Source organism: Alosa sapidissima, chromosome 13 (genome assembly GCF_018492685.1).
Source record: "Alosa sapidissima isolate fAloSap1 chromosome 13, fAloSap1.pri, whole genome shotgun sequence".
Lineage (NCBI taxonomy): Eukaryota > Metazoa > Chordata > Actinopteri > Clupeiformes > Clupeidae > Alosa > Alosa sapidissima.
The window spans coordinates 17,888,032-17,905,121 of record NC_055969.1 but is presented as its reverse complement, the minus strand read 5'-3'; the positions used below and the strand labels follow the sequence as shown (position 1 = coordinate 17,905,121).

Below are 17,090 nucleotides of genomic sequence, written 5' to 3'. Positions count from 1 at the left end.
CCTATCAACCACTCATCCTCTGGCACAGGAAGAACGGGAACCACCTCATAAACTGGAACTACCACAAGTGTGTTGAGCAAATTTGACTTGATGAAGACTTCTTAAAATCAGTCAATAAAAGATTAATAACACTTGGTTAGATTTCCTAATTTTTTGCAATGTACGCCGACACTGGGAAGATACAATCGCCTTCAAAGTAAATGGAACATGATACACAGTCTAATAATAAATATGACAGCATGGTGTTTCAACTATGGAGATGGAGGCTGGTTGAGACTTGTTTTTTTTTTTATTATTTGTGATACCTAATTTTAAGCTTTATTTTTTAAATTATATTGTCTGTTTTGCACTTTTGGTAATGCAGTGTGTCCAGGCATATATGGAGCTTAGAAGAAATCTGTCACCCAACACTAGTAATACAACTGCAGTGCTCTTCACTTTGGGAATATTGCCATAAAAGATACTATTTAAATCACTGCCAAAACTAGTGATTCATGCTATTCATGCAATGTGTGGTGGGCATATGCAGCACATTAATATTTGATGAATATATTAATTACATGCAATTCTTTTCAGGGAGCCTACAAATCAATGGGAAATAAAATGTAGTAAACTGATTTACAAACTATTGAAAACTCACACAAAGCTGCCAGACATATCTAAATACAAACAAGAAAGCCCTTGAAGCAAAAAATAGTGAAACAGATGTATGGGGCAGACATTGCTCTATAATTGTGATATATGGTAACAATTGTATTTGTAGAACACTGGCATAAACATATATGCCAACTGAACTATTCTGTTCATGAAATAGTCATGGGCAACATTGCTCAATTAACTTTGTATTCCATTTTTTTCTGCTCAGTTAAAAATAACCACAGCTTTTTATCATAATGAGCATCTCCAGGTATCAAATGTTCCCAAACACATCAATCAAACACATCTTGCCTTATTAGAGCTCTGCTTAGTTGACAGAAAAGTGTCAATAAAAGGACCTGCTGGGAGTATGGGAGGGCTGCAAAAAGGGGGGGTTCCAGTGCACAGTAAGTCTTTCACAGACACAGAAAGGAGGTGGCTCCTACTGTATAAGAGAATGTGTCATGTGTCTCTTCATCGCTAAAGCAACTATAACACTAACAATTACTACATTACACTTATTGATATACTAAAATACTTGTCTTTGTATGTTTTTTTTATTCTTTTCTAGATACTCATAACTGGAAATTTCATCTTCTTTTAGGAGGAAAAGGTAGGTACATCTGATTTACAGTAGGCCTACATCTGATTTAGCTGAACAGCTAGATTATTTGCATTCTAGTAAAGCAATTCTTTCGGGGGACATTACAGATTATTGCTATGGCACAGGTGTAGCTCCTTTCAAGGTCTTATTTGTATAGACATGCAATCTTTGCAGACAGTGTCCATTATGCCTACACCATTAATTACCTAATGTCACTAGTTAGGACACTAGTGCCTTGATGAATCTTGAACGGAAGCTTATGTTTAAACATCCCCAACCTCCACCATAATTCATTGATATCATACTGCCTAAAAAGCTTCTACAGGGAAATGGAAAACTTGGAATCATCACCCTAATAACCCTGTCCTGCATGGTGGTCACTACAGTAGACAGCTATTCAAAAGCCATTTCCCTGTATGGGTTGCAGTGCTGTAACTGCATATCAGCCACTTCAGTAGACACTACTGCTTAACACCATAGCCTTCCTCCAAGTGGTGAGCAGTTGTAACTGCAGATAACCAAGTGGTGAGCAGTTGTAACTGCAGAATAACAAAAATTCAAGATGGCCGACAAAAGTCTAAATATATTGACCACCCATGTTTAAAGTAACATCTAGTTAGTATTGTGACGGATTTCATATAAGCTGTAAATATTGATTAACCATGTGTCTACTACATTGGACATCATGCATTACTAGTTTGGCTATTGCATGTTAAAAAAAATGATTGCGTTTTAAGGTGGAAGACAGAATTTATCGAAGCATTTGAGAACACATTGGATAAACTTAAAAGCTGACTCCATACACAAGACTTCTTGCAATTACTGTTGTCCATGACCTGGCAGTTTCAAGGCAAGCTGTCTTAACATATAATAAAGCCATCTGCACTAGATAAACTTGAAAGCAGAGGAAATAATGATTAGGATACTTGCCATTGTGTGTGCATCCATCATGGTAAGCCATTTTAATGTTTAAAGTTATTTAGAATTGTGCCTAAAAGCATTTAAACAACAGATATTAATAATAAACTAAATGTCTACCTGTGTTGAAGGATTAGTAGGCATTTTAACAGCAACTATACACAAAACATTAGGTTACCTCCCGTCAGAGTAGCTTAATTAGCAATAATATGCGGTGATGATTCCATAGCCTCTTTGACAGCTTGGGAATATCAATGCAGAAGAGGTATGTCATCTACTTATTTATGCTTTTACAAGCAAACTTTTTGCATCAGCTTCAAATTAATTGTGATGCTGTATGGGCCTCATGCATGAGATTATATGGTTATTAGGTAGGGAAGTTATCAGAACCATGAAACAAAGTTTTCACATTACAACTTTGCTGATACTATTTCAAATAGATGTCAGTGAGTGCATTAGCAAGTGTTTTGTGTAGGCTGTTGGTGTTGTTTCATAGCCTTTTGCTTGTGTTATTTGCTAGATTTTGACAAGAGTGTGTGATAACATGGGCTCATGCAAACTGTCAAACATATGTGGTGCACCCCTCTACTTTAAGCTTACATCTTGATGTGTTTATCAACACACTGTATAGAACTAACTGTAACTGTATAGAATGTGGTGGTAAAGCAAGATGTTACAGATGGTGCATGACGTGCAGTGATGACAGGAATGGGATTAGATTTTTTAAGTCAATAATGCAATGAATAAATTGGTTCCATTATTATTTAGATAAGGACTGTTTTGTATTTGACTTTTTAATGAATTGCAGTTTGAGTACCCAATGTACATTGCTCCGTATATTGAGGTGCAAATTGACAAAAAAAACTGTGGTTTTGTCCCCTAATGACTGTCAACCACTTTATTTACAGTACCGTGTCTGTAGATGTCTGATTGTGCAAAGCATTTTATGTTGAAACTGCTCTTCATGTTTCTGATTAATGCAGTAACCAGCAACCATGGGGGACAGTGATATGGCCACGTATGGCAAAGCTGCCATCTACCTTCGTAAGCCTGAGAGGGAGAGAATTGAGGCCCAGTCCAAGCCCTTTGATGCAAAGACTGCTTGCTTTGTGGTTGATAAAGAGGAGTTGTACCTCAAGGGTACAATTAAAAAGAAGGATGGCGGCAAAGTCGTTGTTGAAACGCTTGAATCTAAGGAGGTACTTTAGCAAGGCTGTTGAAATTGTTCACTCAGAAAGTGTCTTGAGTACATCTTTTTGTTAAAGCTGTTTTCTACATTGGTTTCAGGAAAAGACAGTGAAGGAAGATGAAGTCTTCCCCTTGAATCCTCCCAAATATGACAAAATTGAGGACATGGCCATGATGACCCACCTCAATGAAGCCTCTGTCCTGTATAACCTCAAAGAGCGTTATGCAGCATGGATGATCTATGTAAGTATTACCGGCCTCCAAGTCTAGGGGAGCTTGGGGCACGGCACAACCACGTTCCCTTGCTTGATCTTAAAATACAAAGAGAACGGAAAAGGCAAGGTTCAGGTGTTGCACACTGGCATTCCATTTATTAGTCAAAATACAAAATACTAAGCATAAATACTTAAATATTCAAACATGTCCAACAATGTTCAGACACACTCAACATTAAATATAAATACTTAAATATTCAAACATGTTTAACAATGTTCAGACACACTCAACATTAAAGGTGCCATATGTAATGTCCGCCAAAAAATCAATTCATACTCCACATTCCATAAAAGATGGGGGCATTATACCTCCAGAAAGTGAGTTGGTCTACCCTAGAGTAACAACCGAGACACATGTATTGCAGTTTGGCTGGCTGTTATGTTGCCCGCATACCGCCTCCCATGGCCGAAACTGGTATTGACACCTGTCGGGCTGTGGCTAGTAATTTAGCATGCCAATTCAGGTTGATATCTCTTCAGCACTATACCTTGTCATTTTTTTTAATGACATCCATCGCCCTTATTTCTGCTCATTCTTATGATGCACACATTGGCACCTTTAAATTGGCACCTTTTTTATGATCTTACACATGGCACCTTTAAATCGATTAACACACACATATTAAAGCATTAACATCTTTCATAAGAATTTACATGTGGTGAGAATAAACACAACATTTAGCAACCAATTAATTCCTTTGTAACCTCACTAAAAAGCCATGGCCACATGGTTAATGGTGGCAAACAATTTGATTTGCTTGAATCAACATTGGCTTGAATCAACATTTACTTTAATTTAATAAGAACCATATCAGGATCATTCAACACATTAACCAGCAATTTCTACAAAATAACCTTAGGTGGCAACATTAAGAATAAAATGACACATACCTTGAAATACAAAGAGAACGGACAAGACAAGGTTCAGGTGTTGCACTGGCATTCAAAATTCCTTCTTCTCTGCCAGCTATATGGTACCTGCCACCCATCCCCGTCCCTCCCTCCCAGGGTGCCATCTACAGGCCTGGAGATACTCTACCAGACATTTTCCCTGACAGCAGACTGAATGTGTGCAATGTATGCTATGTCATAAGTGTGCAAATACTAAAACATACAAACTTTTAATTGACAATATTAATCATAAGAATTAAAAATGTTACCACAGAAACACACAAAACATTTCCCCTCTGGACCCCCAACATAAGCATCTCACTTTTAAACAAATTAAGAAAAAAAAGTGAAAAAAGCTGGAAAACGAATCCTCTTCATTTCTTCATTCTAGACCTACTCTGGACTTTTCTGTGTCACTGTGAACCCCTACAAGTGGCTCCCAGTGTACGACCAAGAAGTGGTGGATGCCTACAGAGGCAAGAAGCGTGTGGAGGCCCCACCCCACATCTTCTCTGTCTCTGACAACGCATTTCAGTTCATGCTCCAAGGTATACTTTCAGTTTTAAATCCATCACTGAATAATACATTATTCATTTATGTAAAATTAACCTTTCATGTCCATCTCTATTTTGCCCTACAGACAGAGAGAATCAGTCTGTCCTGATCACGTAAGTGTCCATGCATCCCTCAAAACTTTTTACATTATTGTTATAAGTTTTATTAAGTGTGCTTGCAAAGCAGCACACTTATTGTTCTTCTTAAGTTTTCTTATTAAGTGTGCTTGCAAAGCAGCACACTTATTGTTATAAGTTTTATTGGGGGCCAAGCAGCGAAGCTACGAAGGCACCCATTGAGTTACTAGCTTTTCCTATTATTGGGGGCCAAGCAGCGAAGGCACCCATTGAGTTACTAGCTTTCCTATTATTATTGGGGGCCTAGCAGCGAAGCTGCGAAGGCACCCATTGAGTTACTTGCTTTTCCTATTATACTTCCGCCATTGGAGTCTATGGCAGCCCATAGAACGCATGGCTAAAAAGTGATGAAATTTGGCAGAAAGTTTCAGGACACTCCACTGACCATTGAACGGTGCGTCCGATTTTCACAAATCAGGCACTGTTGGAATCCCTGGACCGACATAAGTTCAATGACTCCTATTACGTCACTTTCCGCCATATTGGACCTCCGCCATATTGGATTTAGTCCAAACTCTACAAAAAGTTTCAGCAGTTACAAATTTCATCCATTCAAATTTTTTATTTTTAAGTTTATTTGCCCGTGACAGCCAATCACACATGGCGACGATGCCGCCTAACAGGAAGTGGGCTAACATCTCGGCTACGCTTTAATGTATGAAGTCCAAACTTGGTACAGGGACTTGGTATCTGATTGTGAGGACGCACTAGGAAATTTGTCATTATTTGGCCTCTATACGGCATTTCAGAATGTTTGTATGCGATAGGCTCTAAGATCCTTCCGGGTGGCAGAACGCAAGCAGCTTCCACTGACCTTACATAGTTAAAACATTGTTGTTGATCAAAGTTGAAACAATAACGAAAACGTGTTGTGTTTGGGGTTGTGCCACCAGATATACAGCAAAAAGTGTAGAGTTTTTATCGATGTCCTTCAGAAAGAAAAAAAAATTATCCAGCGGAACCTGTGGGTGAAGCTTAAAGCTAGTGGACGTCGTCAAAAGTAATGCTGCAGAGAAGATGGCAAGACTGCCTGGTGGCGGAGTAGCCCCTTCTTACATCTGTATCCGATCCGAGCAACAACAACCTGATCATAGCCTTTTTATTTAGATAGCAGGGAAATACAAAGTCAAACAGCAACAGTCACTAAAATAACCACTCAATGGCAGGCTGAGGTTCATTTACACATTAGGCTATAGTAGGCTAGCCTAGGCTACTGTGCATTTCATTTATTGCTATCTCCTTAGGGCCGTTTGCACAAAGCACCTTAAGTTTTGTCCCTTTAGTATCAACCACGGAGATTGTTTGTTTGCTAATTTGTGCTTGCTTTTCTGAGGATGCAGATGTTGGTCATATGGGACTGTCCAAAATAATAGCAAGCTGTGTGCACATATTGTTGATAAAATCAGATAGTGATGAAGCATTACAAATCTGAGTAGGCCTATAACTAACTTTGACAAGTTTGACGGATGACAGCCAAACACGGCAGTGACAATTAATTTCACGATGTTAGCTACAGTTATTAATGCACCTACTGTAGGCCTATCAATAGCTAATGTTAGCAATGAATAACTCAACTGGTAGGCTACGTTGAACGGACATAGTTGTAACTAGCTTGCTGCCGTAGTCTGCAACCCAAGCTTATGATCTTATCTTACCTTAATAATTTTCGGTGACATTTATCCATTCATCAGTAAAGCCATATATAGACATGAATTGAACAATACTAGCTAGCTTTTATTATCCTGTAATTATCCTATATATTATCCTGACTGTCATCAGGGCACCAAAATAAACTTTTTTTTTTTTTTTTTACATTTTTGCCTGGCGAATCGAACCTCATGTGGTTATTTAGGCTGCTAAGGTCGTTTGTGCAACGGAATTTCTTATAAAATAAGAAAAGGAGAAAACCTTAAATACTTAAGGGAAAATGATAAGGAAACCGAAGTAGAATACTTAAATGTGTTTGTGCAGCCGATTTTATTTTAAGGGACCTTAAATCCATATAGATTATTTGTCAAATAAACCAGTAAAACAGAATTAGGGGATGGAATATATAACATTCACACTCATAGCTCATATTTTTAAAATAAATCAGTGAAAAAGTATCCTGACAAACAAGCAGCATTTTAATGCCTTGGTCATATTTCATAATTTCAATTCTTCTGTAGGTTATCTGATAGCCCAGTTTGAGAGGCGCAAGACATGTGACATTATTTATTTTTGCAGCCAATCACTGCTGTCGTTCTATTTTATTGATTTGATCTTAGTCATAGAAGCTAAATTCGAAGGCAGGCCACAGGTAAAATCCAACGAACCGCATTCACCCCGCATGTCAATAGTTGAATAGCCCTCCCCTAGAGCTTTTGAGATATTGCCACTGCTCCAACACAGAAAGGCACTGTCTGCTCACGTTGCTGACCGGACCAGGGCAAGCACTTTCGCAATTCCCGCCGGAAATGCAGTCTAGTTAAAATTCTAAACCTTTACATTATCTTCTGTATACTCTTCTGGTACACTTTCTAATTGTGATCTTCTGTTTAATACAGTGGAGAATCTGGTGCTGGCAAGACTGTAAACACCAAACGTGTCATCCAGTACTTTGCAACAATTGCAGTGGCTGGTAAGAAGTCATCAGATGCACCAGCTGGCAGCAGTGGAAAAATTAAGGTACAGGACCCCTTGCATATTTATAGGCTAATTATCATATAGCAACACATACATTAACTTCAATGACAATATATGTATTGACTTGCAGGGCTCTCTTGAAGACCAGATTATTGCAGCAAACCCACTGCTGGAGGCTTATGGTAATGCCAAGACTGTGAGGAATGACAACTCTTCACGTTTCGTAAGTTTAGTTTTTCATCTAATCTCTTACATGTTTTTTTTGGTTTATTTTGTTTTTAGATAGATTCAACTTCTTGGGGTTTTTCTGTTAAATCAAGCTTAACATGCACTTTGTTTTATATCAATTAGTATCTCTTTTTCAAAGTATCCTCTGATGTCTACTTAAATCTATACACTATCATCTTTTGCTTTTTGTATTAGTAAAGGCAGTATTTATTGTTACTCATAGGTCTATTACTAAATATTTTAATATTTATTGAATACTTGAATATTTTCCTCATGTGTAACCTGCTTTGGTTATAAGCATGAGCTAAATGAATATATGTTATGTCAAAATGTAATCTCAAACAGGGAAAATTCATCAGAATTCACTTTGCCACATCTGGAAAACTGGCAAGTGCTGATATTGAGACTTGTAAGTATAATAGTTCCAAGTAGAAATGTTCTTTTATTGCCTTAAATGTATCAAATTAAAATACATCCTTCCCTGCTTCAAAAGACCTGCTGGAGAAGTCTAGAGTGACATTCCAGCTCCCTGATGAGAGAGGCTACCACATCTTCTTCCAGATGATGACCAACCACAAGCCTGAAATTATAGGTAAGGTTAATAATTTCACTAAAGGTTCAAAAAATGTTCATTTAATTCTGAATTTCTAAAATAATTTTTGAATCCTGACAGAAATGTCCCTCATCACTTCCAACCCCTATGACTTCCCAATGTGCAGTCAGGGTCAGATCGCTGTGGCGAGCATTGATGACAAAGAAGAGTTGGATGCCACAGATGTAAGTCATAATGGGTTTTCCCCTGTTCAATTTATTGAAGATACCTTTAAAATAATAAAATAATTCACCATTCTAGGATGCCATTGACATCCTGGGTTTCACTGGAGAGGAGAAAAACACCATTTACAAGTTGACTGGTGCTGTGCTCCATCATGGCAACATGAAATTCAAGCAGAAGCAGCGTGAGGAGCAGGCTGAGCCTGATGGCACTGAGGGTAGGTTACAACACTGTACTGAATCAGTCAGTTCTAGTAATAATGACAAGGTACTCTTATTTATTATTATTGTATTGTGTTGAATTAAAGTTAAATATGACTATCTAGTAACACTTTTATCAAAAATGACAAAAACGGGCTGGCACTGGCAGTATGTATATTAATGTATATTCATATTCTAAATTTCCTTCTGGATTAAGAAAGTATCTATCTTCTTTTAAAGACAAACATTTACAAAACAATGGTCACTCAGATACCTTTGTTTTTGTGAGACATATAACCTTTAATCTAACACTATCTTGGACAAACGTTTTGATTTAGGGAGGAGATTGAGGTGGACAAACTTGTTTCATACTGTATGTTGTATGTGAAATTGGTTGCTATAAATCCCAAATCACCAAAATGCTTCACTATTGAACTTTTTTAGATGCTGATAAAGTCTCTTACCTCTTGGGCCTGAACTCCGCTGACATGCTGAAGGCTTTGTGCTACCCAAGAGTGAAAGTCGGAAATGAGTATGTCACCAAGGGTCAGACTGTGCCACAGGTAATATTTTATTCACTAAAACGTTAACGTAAGATCACAAACCACTTGGCAGTATTTGGACAGAATTACTAGTAGTAAAATGAACTGCTTTTATCCTATAAGCATTTTACTTTTTGGTCTCTGAGCATAGGATGACCACTGCTTGAATATTGTGTTTCAGGTCAATAACTCAGTTTCGGCCTTGTCCAAGTCCATCTATGAGAGGATGTTCTTGTGGATGGTCATCCGTATTAACCAGATGCTGGACACTAAACAGCCAAGGCAGTTCTATATTGGTGTGCTGGATATTGCTGGCTTTGAGATTTTTGATGTAAGTATAAGTTAACACCATTTTTCACTCACACCAAAATGTAGTATAATTTCAGTAGGGGGCATTCATATTACAAACTATTTTTTAATCACAGTACAACAGCATGGAACAGCTATGCATCAACTTCACCAATGAGAAACTGCAACAGTTCTTCAACCACACCATGTTCGTTCTGGAGCAAGAGGAGTACAAGAAAGAGGGCATTGTATGGGAGTTCATTGACTTTGGCATGGACTTAGCCGCTTGCATTGAGCTCATTGAGAAGGTCAGTTTTAATCAGTCAAATGAGCCAACTGCTAGATTTATATTGTTTTATAATATCCACTTTTAAAACTAAGCTCATTTTCCCAACAGCCTATGGGAATCTTTGCCATCCTTGAAGAGGAGTGCATGTTCCCCAAGGCCTCTGACACCACTTTCAAGAACAAGCTGTATGACCAGCATCTTGGCAAAAATCAGGCCTTTGAGAAGCCCAAGCCCAAAAAGGGCAAGGCTGAGGCCCACTTCTCCCTGGTGCACTATGCCGGCACTGTGGACTACAATGTTACTGGGTGGCTGGACAAGAACAAGGATCCACTGAACGATTCTGTTGTGCAGCTGTACCAGAAGTCGGGAGTAAAACTCCTGCCTGTCTTGTACCCACCTGTTGTTGAGGGTAACAAAAAACCTATACAAGTCTACAAGCTAATGTAAAAATACCCCATTTATACCTCAATTATTGAATAATGTGTATGTCAACAGAGACTGGTGGTGGTAAGAAGAAGAAGAAGGGTGGCTCCATGCAGACAGTGTCATCACAGTTCAGGGTGTGTATATTAAACCAATAACAACAAATCAATTATCTAATAGAATGGTGAAGGGGATGTTTTGATTGCATTCTTATCCCAACAGGAGAACTTGGGCAAGCTGATGACCAACTTGAGGAGCACCCATCCTCACTTTGTGCGTTGTCTGATTCCAAATGAAATTAAGAAACCAGGTAAAGGGCGCTTGGAAGTCAATAAAGATGTGTGCATTACTCATGTATTACATTGAGAATAGAAGATCTCATGACATGTATTTGACAGGTTATATGCAGAACTTCCTGGTCATCCACCAGCTCAGGTGCAATGGTGTGCTGGAGGGTATCAGAATCTGCAGAAAGGGTTTCCCAAGCAGAATCCTCTATGGTGACTTCAAGCAGAGGTGAACTTAGAAAGCCAATGAAGTATGACACATATTCAATACTGCATTTAGAGAAAAAGTAATGATCTACATGGACATTCATTTATTCTGTCCAGATACAAAGTGCTAAATGCCAGTGTCATCCCTGACGGCCAGTTTATTGATAACAAGAAGGCTGCTGAGAGGCTCTTGGGATCCATTGATGTTGATCACACCCAGTACATGTTTGGACACACAAAGGTAGATAGGTTTCATACAATCTATTATTATGAGTACAAACAAGAGCGCAGTTTTTTCTGTGTCAAATAAATGTTTACATTTTCATGCATCCCTCAGGTGTTCTTTAAAGCTGGTCTGCTGGGTGACCTTGAGGAGATGCGAGATGAGAAACTGGTTTCCCTGGTCACAATGACTCAGGCTCTCTGCCGTGCATACCTGATGAGGAGGGAGTTTTCAAAGATGATGGAAAGGAGGTAAATTTGTTTATCAAAAGAACTCAGAAGTCTGCAAGACTGCTATAGTATGAGTAGTAGGACTTTACATTAATACACAGGATTAGATGTTAAAATCCCTTGTGCCAAAATTCAAGGTAAAAACACATTCAGAAGCCCCTGCTCAAGTTTAACTTTAAAAAGCACACTACCCACAAATCTGCCAACAAATGGTCACAAACACAATACAAATGGCCCATCCAACAGCAGTATATAGTATGCGGCATGTCATTGGGGTTATAGGCCCACGACCCCTCATGAAGGCTTAACAGTGAAACCAGCGTCCTGGAGACACTCCCCTCCATGCTGCCACCATATTACCACATTGAAATATCCAATTAATTCCAACCCCTATGACTTCCCAATGTGCAGTCAGGGTCAGATCGCTGTGGCGAGCATGAGCAAGTTAATATTAATTGTATAGTACGCCTCGGTATCCCTCTCAATTGATAGTGCATTGCTGTTTGCTAAATGATTAGCAATATTAATATTTTTTTATTTTTCTCAAAAATATGTCTCAGAAGATCCTATTATACTTTCTACTAGGGATGTAACAGTATTGTCAATTTCATGACATCGCAATAACAAAAGTGTCTCGATATAGTCATGAAAATGTGATGGTATGGTATCAAACGATAGGTCTTCTGGGCAAAAAAACGTAGAACTGGCAAAGGAGATAATCTATGGTAGTAATTGATCTGGTAGTAAGTGTTTTTATTTTCCGAGTCTTAATTTGTCTTTTTTTAAATACTGTATCACAATTTATATTACCCTTGATTTGTTACCGAGGTATGGCATTAAGATATTTATATTGTTACATCTCTGCAGTATTGCAATACATATTATAACGTGGACTTGTTATTGGGGTATTATCGTATCGCAAGATTTTGATATAGTTACATCCCTACTTTCTACACAATTCATGTAATTATAATTCTACAACCTATATTTATGACTATGAATGGTTATGGATTTGGCAGACGCCTTTGTCCAAAGCGACACACAAATACAAAACAACATAATATTTAAAATTGAACAGGGAACAGATTAGAATGTTGGTCAAACATTTAAGGATGTATTTCATCACCCTTCTTGTGTAGGGAGTCTGTCTACACCATCCAGTACAATATACGCTCCTTCATGAATGTCAAGCACTGGCCTTGGATGAAGGTTTACTACAAGATCAAGCCTCTGCTGAAGAGTGCTGAAACTGAGAAGGAGCTGGCCAACATGAAGGAGAACTATGAGAAACTCAAAGTGGACTGTGCAAAGGCAACAGCCAGGAAGAAGGAGCTTGAGGAGAAGATGGTGGCTCTGGTGCAAGAGAGGAATGACCTGGCGCTGCAAGTGTCATCTGTAAGTGCATAGTGTACCATTTCAATATTCACAATCATACAACTACCCAGTCTCAGCATTGTGTTGTCAATACAAAGTATGTATTGTCATGCTTCCATCTTATATTTACAATAGGGAAATGAGGGTCTCAATGATGCTGAGGAGAGGTGTGAGGGTCTTATCAAAAGTAAGATCCAGCTCGAGGCCAAGCTCAAAGAGACAACCGAGAGACTGGAGGATGAAGAGGAAATCAATGCTGAGCTGACTGCCAAGAAGAGGAAACTGGAGGATGAGTGCTCTGAGCTCAAAAAGGACATTGATGATCTAGAGCTGACCTTAGCCAAAGTGGAGAAGGAGAAACATGCCACCGAGAACAAGGTTGGGATTTGTAAAGGGGCGATCAATGTAGTCTGTCGAAAATAAAGTATCTTATTTACACTGTTCACAAATGTAAAACTTTCTATGTGCAGGTCAAGAACCTAACTGAAGAGATGGCCTCACAGGATGAGTCCCTTGCTAAGCTGACAAAGGAGAAGAAAGCCCTCCAAGAGGCCCACCAGCAGACTCTTGATGATCTTCAAGCAGAGGAAGACAAAGTCAACACTCTGACCAAGTCAAAGACTAAGCTTGAACAGCAAGTGGATGATGTAAGTACAAAAATTAACATTTGACAACTTCTCACACTGAAATTTCAACATTTACCACATACTCACCTCACAATTCAAATTGGCAGCTTGAGGGTTCCCTGGAGCAAGAAAAGAAACTCCGCATGGACCTTGAGAGAGCCAAGAGAAAGCTTGAGGGTGACCTGAAGCTGGCCCAGGAGACCATCATGGATCTGGAGAATGACAAGCAGCAGTCTGATGAGAAGATAAAGAAGTAAAGGCATTATTTATTACAAAATATCACTGTTCTATTCCCATGTATGCAGCCAACTTCAGAAATGATTCTTCCTTTTCTTTAATCTTTTTTAATCAGGAAGGACTTTGAAACGAGTCAACTTCTAAGTAAGATTGAAGATGAACAATCACTTGGTGCTCAGCTGCAGAAAAAGATCAAGGAGCTTCAGGTTTAATTATTCTCCGCCAACTCAAACTCTGAGTGTTTTTGCAGTTTTCTGTTGTACTAACATAATATTTTTTTTCATTAGGCCCGCATTGAGGAACTAGAGGAAGAGATTGAGTCTGAGCGTGCAGCTCGTGCCAAGGTTGAGAAGCAGAGAGCTGATCTCTCCAGGGAACTTGAGGAGATTAGTGAAAGGCTTGAGGAGGCTGGTGGTGCCACTGCTGCTCAAATTGAGATGAACAAGAAGCGTGAGGCTGAGTTCCAGAAGCTGCGTCGTGACCTTGAAGAGTCCACCCTTCAGCACGAAGCCACTGCGTCAGCTCTCCGTAAGAAGCAGGCAGACAGTGTGGCTGAGCTGGGAGAGCAGATTGACAACCTCCAACGTGTCAAGCAGAAGCTTGAGAAGGAGAAGAGTGAATACAAGATGGAAATAGATGATCTCGCCAGCAACATGGAGGCTGTTGCTAAAGCTAAGGTTGATGAGATATTTACCCTCATGTTATCTTTTAAACAAACCAACTTACAATAAACGTTTTTCTACTAATGGGCATTTTCATAAACAGGGAAATCTGGAGAAAATGTGCCGTACCCTTGAAGACCAACTTAGTGAAACCAAGGCCAAGAGTGATGAGGCTGCCCGTCAGGTCAATGACCTCAGTGGTCAGAGAGCAAGACTTCAGACTGAAAATGGTGAGCTTGGCCGCCAGGTTGAGGAGAAAGATGCTCTTGTGTCTCAGCTGACCAGAAGCAAACAGGCCTTCACTCAGCAAGTTGAGGAGCTAAAAAGACTGAATGAAGAGGAAGTCAAGGTACTGTTGCCTTTGCATGAAATGAAGAATTTGGATTACATCAATCACATTTGGAGAAATGCTTTCATAAACACCCTTACTTGTTAACAAACAGGCCAAGAATGCCCTGGCTCATGCTGTTCAGTCAGCTCGCCACGACTGCGACCTTCTAAGAGAGCAGTTTGAGGAGGAGCAGGAAGCAAAGGCTGAGCTTCAACGTGGCATGTCCAAGGCCAACAGCGAGGTTGCTCAGTGGAGGACCAAGTACGAAACTGATGCCATCCAGCGCACTGAGGAGCTTGAGGAGTCCAAGTATGTGCTAAAGATGCAAAAACACAGTTGGATATATTTTGTTGACTAAAACGTTCTAAAAAATCTTTTCTGTCTTAAATCTGATGTTTTTTCCTTCAGAAAAAAGCTTGCCCAGCGTCTCCAGGAGGCTGAGGAGCAAATCGAGGCAACCAACTCAAAATGTGCCTCTCTAGATAAGACCAAGCAGAGACTCCAGGGTGAGGTTGAGGACCTCATGATTGATGTGGAGAGAGCCAATGGTCTAGCTGCCAACCTTGACAAGAAGCAAAGAAACTTTGACAAGGTAATTCCTCCAAAACATAATTCAGATGTGGAATGTAGGTGAATAAGTATAAGCCTCACAACAACACAACATCTGTTTCTACAAGGTCCTGGCAGAATGGAAGCAGAAGTACGAGGAGGGTCAGGCAGAGTTGGAGGGTGCTCAGAAAGAGGCTCGTTCTCTCAGCACTGAGCTGTTCAAGATGAAGAACTCCTATGAGGAGTCTCTTGACCACCTGGAGACCCTGAAGAGGGAGAACAAGAATTTACAACGTGAGTCAAAAACAACCCAATACATATCCAACTCAAAAATATTTTTAAACTTTCAGATAATGTTTGCTGTAATATAACTGCATATTTGCAGAGGAGATCTCTGACCTGACTGAGCAGCTTGGTGAGACTGGAAAGAGCATCCATGAGCTGGAGAAGTCCAAGAAGATTGTTGAGACGGAAAAGACTGAGATCCAGACAGCCCTGGAAGAGGCTGAGGTAAAAATCAGGAGGGGTTTCCTACACAGTCAGAAACGGAAATTATGATGTTTTTTATATTTTAAAATTCTTGATTTTCTTGTTTAGGGAACTCTTGAACATGAGGAGTCCAAGATTCTTCGTGTCCAACTTGAACTCAACCAGATCAAGGGTGAGGTTGACAGGAAGCTTGCGGAGAAGGATGAGGAGATGGAGCAGATCAAGAGGAATGCCCAGAGGATAGCCGACTCCATGCAGAGCACTCTGGACTCTGAGGTCAGGAGCAGAAATGATGCCCTGAGAATCAAGAAGAAGATGGAGGGAGACCTCAATGAGATGGAGATTCAGTTGAGCCATGCTAACCGCCAGGCTGCCGAGTACCAGAAACAACTGAGAAATGTGCAGAGTCAACTCAAGGTCAGTTGTGCAATAAAATAGTACAATGATCCTATCTTACTATAATTACTATTTGGTTAATTGTTCAAGAATGTCCATGAATCAATATTATATAATTTTGGCTTGGTAGTATGGCACATCTTTTGTCATTCCATGTTTTTTTAGGATGCCCAACTGCACCTTGATGATGCTGTCAGAGGACAAGAAGACGGGAAGGAGCAGGTTGCCATGGTGGAGCGCAGGAACACCCTGATGGTGGCTGAGATTGAGGAGCTCAGAGTTGCTCTGGAGCAGACAGAGAGAGGCCGCAAAGTGGCTGAACAGGAGCTGGTTGATGCTAGTGAGCGTGTTGGCCTCCTGCACTCTCAGGTGGGGATATATTTTTCTCACCCAAAAAAATATTTTCTATTGTACCCACAGTTCTTTCAAAATATTTTTCACCATGTAACATATTTGGAATTATTTCTGAATGTCAGAACACAAGTCTGATTAACACCAAGAAGAAGCTTGAGGCTGACTTGGTTCAGATCCAAGGTGAGGTTGATGACATCGTCCAGGAGGCTAGAAATGCTGAGGACAAGGCCAAGAAAGCCATCACTGATGTAAGCAATGTTTTATTTTGAACTTTAGTACTGCATATTATGAGCTAAATACTGTACGTAATTTCTGTGATCTAAAACACAATTTCCCATTATTCAGGCTGCCATGATGGCGGAGGAGCTGAAGAAGGAGCAGGACACCAGTTCTCATCTGGAGAGGATGAAGAAGAACCTGGAGGTCACTGTGAAGGATCTGCAGCACCGCCTGGATGAGGCTGAGAATCTGGCCATGAAGGGTGGTAAGAAACAACTCCAGAAACTGGAGTCCAGAGTAAGTGACTAAACTTGGGTGAGATATTCAGAATG

At 39.8% G+C, this 17,090-nt stretch overlaps 1 protein-coding gene across 3 annotated transcripts in view; it reads left to right on the top strand.

Moving 5' to 3' along the window:
- Positions 1 to 274: 274 nt before the first annotated feature.
- LOC121680853 (myosin heavy chain, fast skeletal muscle-like) overlaps positions 275 to 17,090 on the top strand; it is a 31,221-nt gene continuing 14,405 nt past the window's right edge. For 2 of the 3 annotated variants that reach the window (XM_042060401.1, XM_042060400.1), the window contains exons 1-34: positions 3,142 to 3,357; positions 3,446 to 3,589; positions 4,904 to 5,060; positions 5,153 to 5,180; positions 7,751 to 7,871; positions 7,960 to 8,052; positions 8,403 to 8,466; positions 8,551 to 8,649; positions 8,731 to 8,834; positions 8,911 to 9,049; positions 9,477 to 9,595; positions 9,756 to 9,905; positions 10,000 to 10,170; positions 10,260 to 10,560; positions 10,647 to 10,711; positions 10,797 to 10,884; positions 10,973 to 11,090; positions 11,186 to 11,309; positions 11,406 to 11,542; positions 12,661 to 12,916; positions 13,031 to 13,273; positions 13,366 to 13,542; positions 13,629 to 13,774; positions 13,874 to 13,964; positions 14,046 to 14,435; positions 14,524 to 14,769; positions 14,864 to 15,060; positions 15,160 to 15,343; positions 15,429 to 15,594; positions 15,686 to 15,810; positions 15,898 to 16,206; positions 16,351 to 16,554; positions 16,662 to 16,787; positions 16,885 to 17,055. In XM_042060401.1, coding sequence (XP_041916335.1) covers positions 3,154 to 3,357; positions 3,446 to 3,589; positions 4,904 to 5,060; positions 5,153 to 5,180; positions 7,751 to 7,871; positions 7,960 to 8,052; positions 8,403 to 8,466; positions 8,551 to 8,649; positions 8,731 to 8,834; positions 8,911 to 9,049; positions 9,477 to 9,595; positions 9,756 to 9,905; positions 10,000 to 10,170; positions 10,260 to 10,560; positions 10,647 to 10,711; positions 10,797 to 10,884; positions 10,973 to 11,090; positions 11,186 to 11,309; positions 11,406 to 11,542; positions 12,661 to 12,916; positions 13,031 to 13,273; positions 13,366 to 13,542; positions 13,629 to 13,774; positions 13,874 to 13,964; positions 14,046 to 14,435; positions 14,524 to 14,769; positions 14,864 to 15,060; positions 15,160 to 15,343; positions 15,429 to 15,594; positions 15,686 to 15,810; positions 15,898 to 16,206; positions 16,351 to 16,554; positions 16,662 to 16,787; positions 16,885 to 17,055 — 5,457 coding nt within the window. In that variant the 5' untranslated portion in view covers positions 3,142 to 3,153. Of the gene's footprint in view, positions 280 to 3,141; positions 3,358 to 3,445; positions 3,590 to 4,903; positions 5,061 to 5,152; positions 5,181 to 7,750; positions 7,872 to 7,959; positions 8,053 to 8,402; positions 8,467 to 8,550; positions 8,650 to 8,730; positions 8,835 to 8,910; positions 9,050 to 9,476; positions 9,596 to 9,755; positions 9,906 to 9,999; positions 10,171 to 10,259; positions 10,561 to 10,646; positions 10,712 to 10,796; positions 10,885 to 10,972; positions 11,091 to 11,185; positions 11,310 to 11,405; positions 11,543 to 12,660; positions 12,917 to 13,030; positions 13,274 to 13,365; positions 13,543 to 13,628; positions 13,775 to 13,873; positions 13,965 to 14,045; positions 14,436 to 14,523; positions 14,770 to 14,863; positions 15,061 to 15,159; positions 15,344 to 15,428; positions 15,595 to 15,685; positions 15,811 to 15,897; positions 16,207 to 16,350; positions 16,555 to 16,661; positions 16,788 to 16,884; positions 17,056 to 17,090 lie in introns of those variants that run through there. The other variant, XM_042060402.1, reaches the window with a different exon arrangement.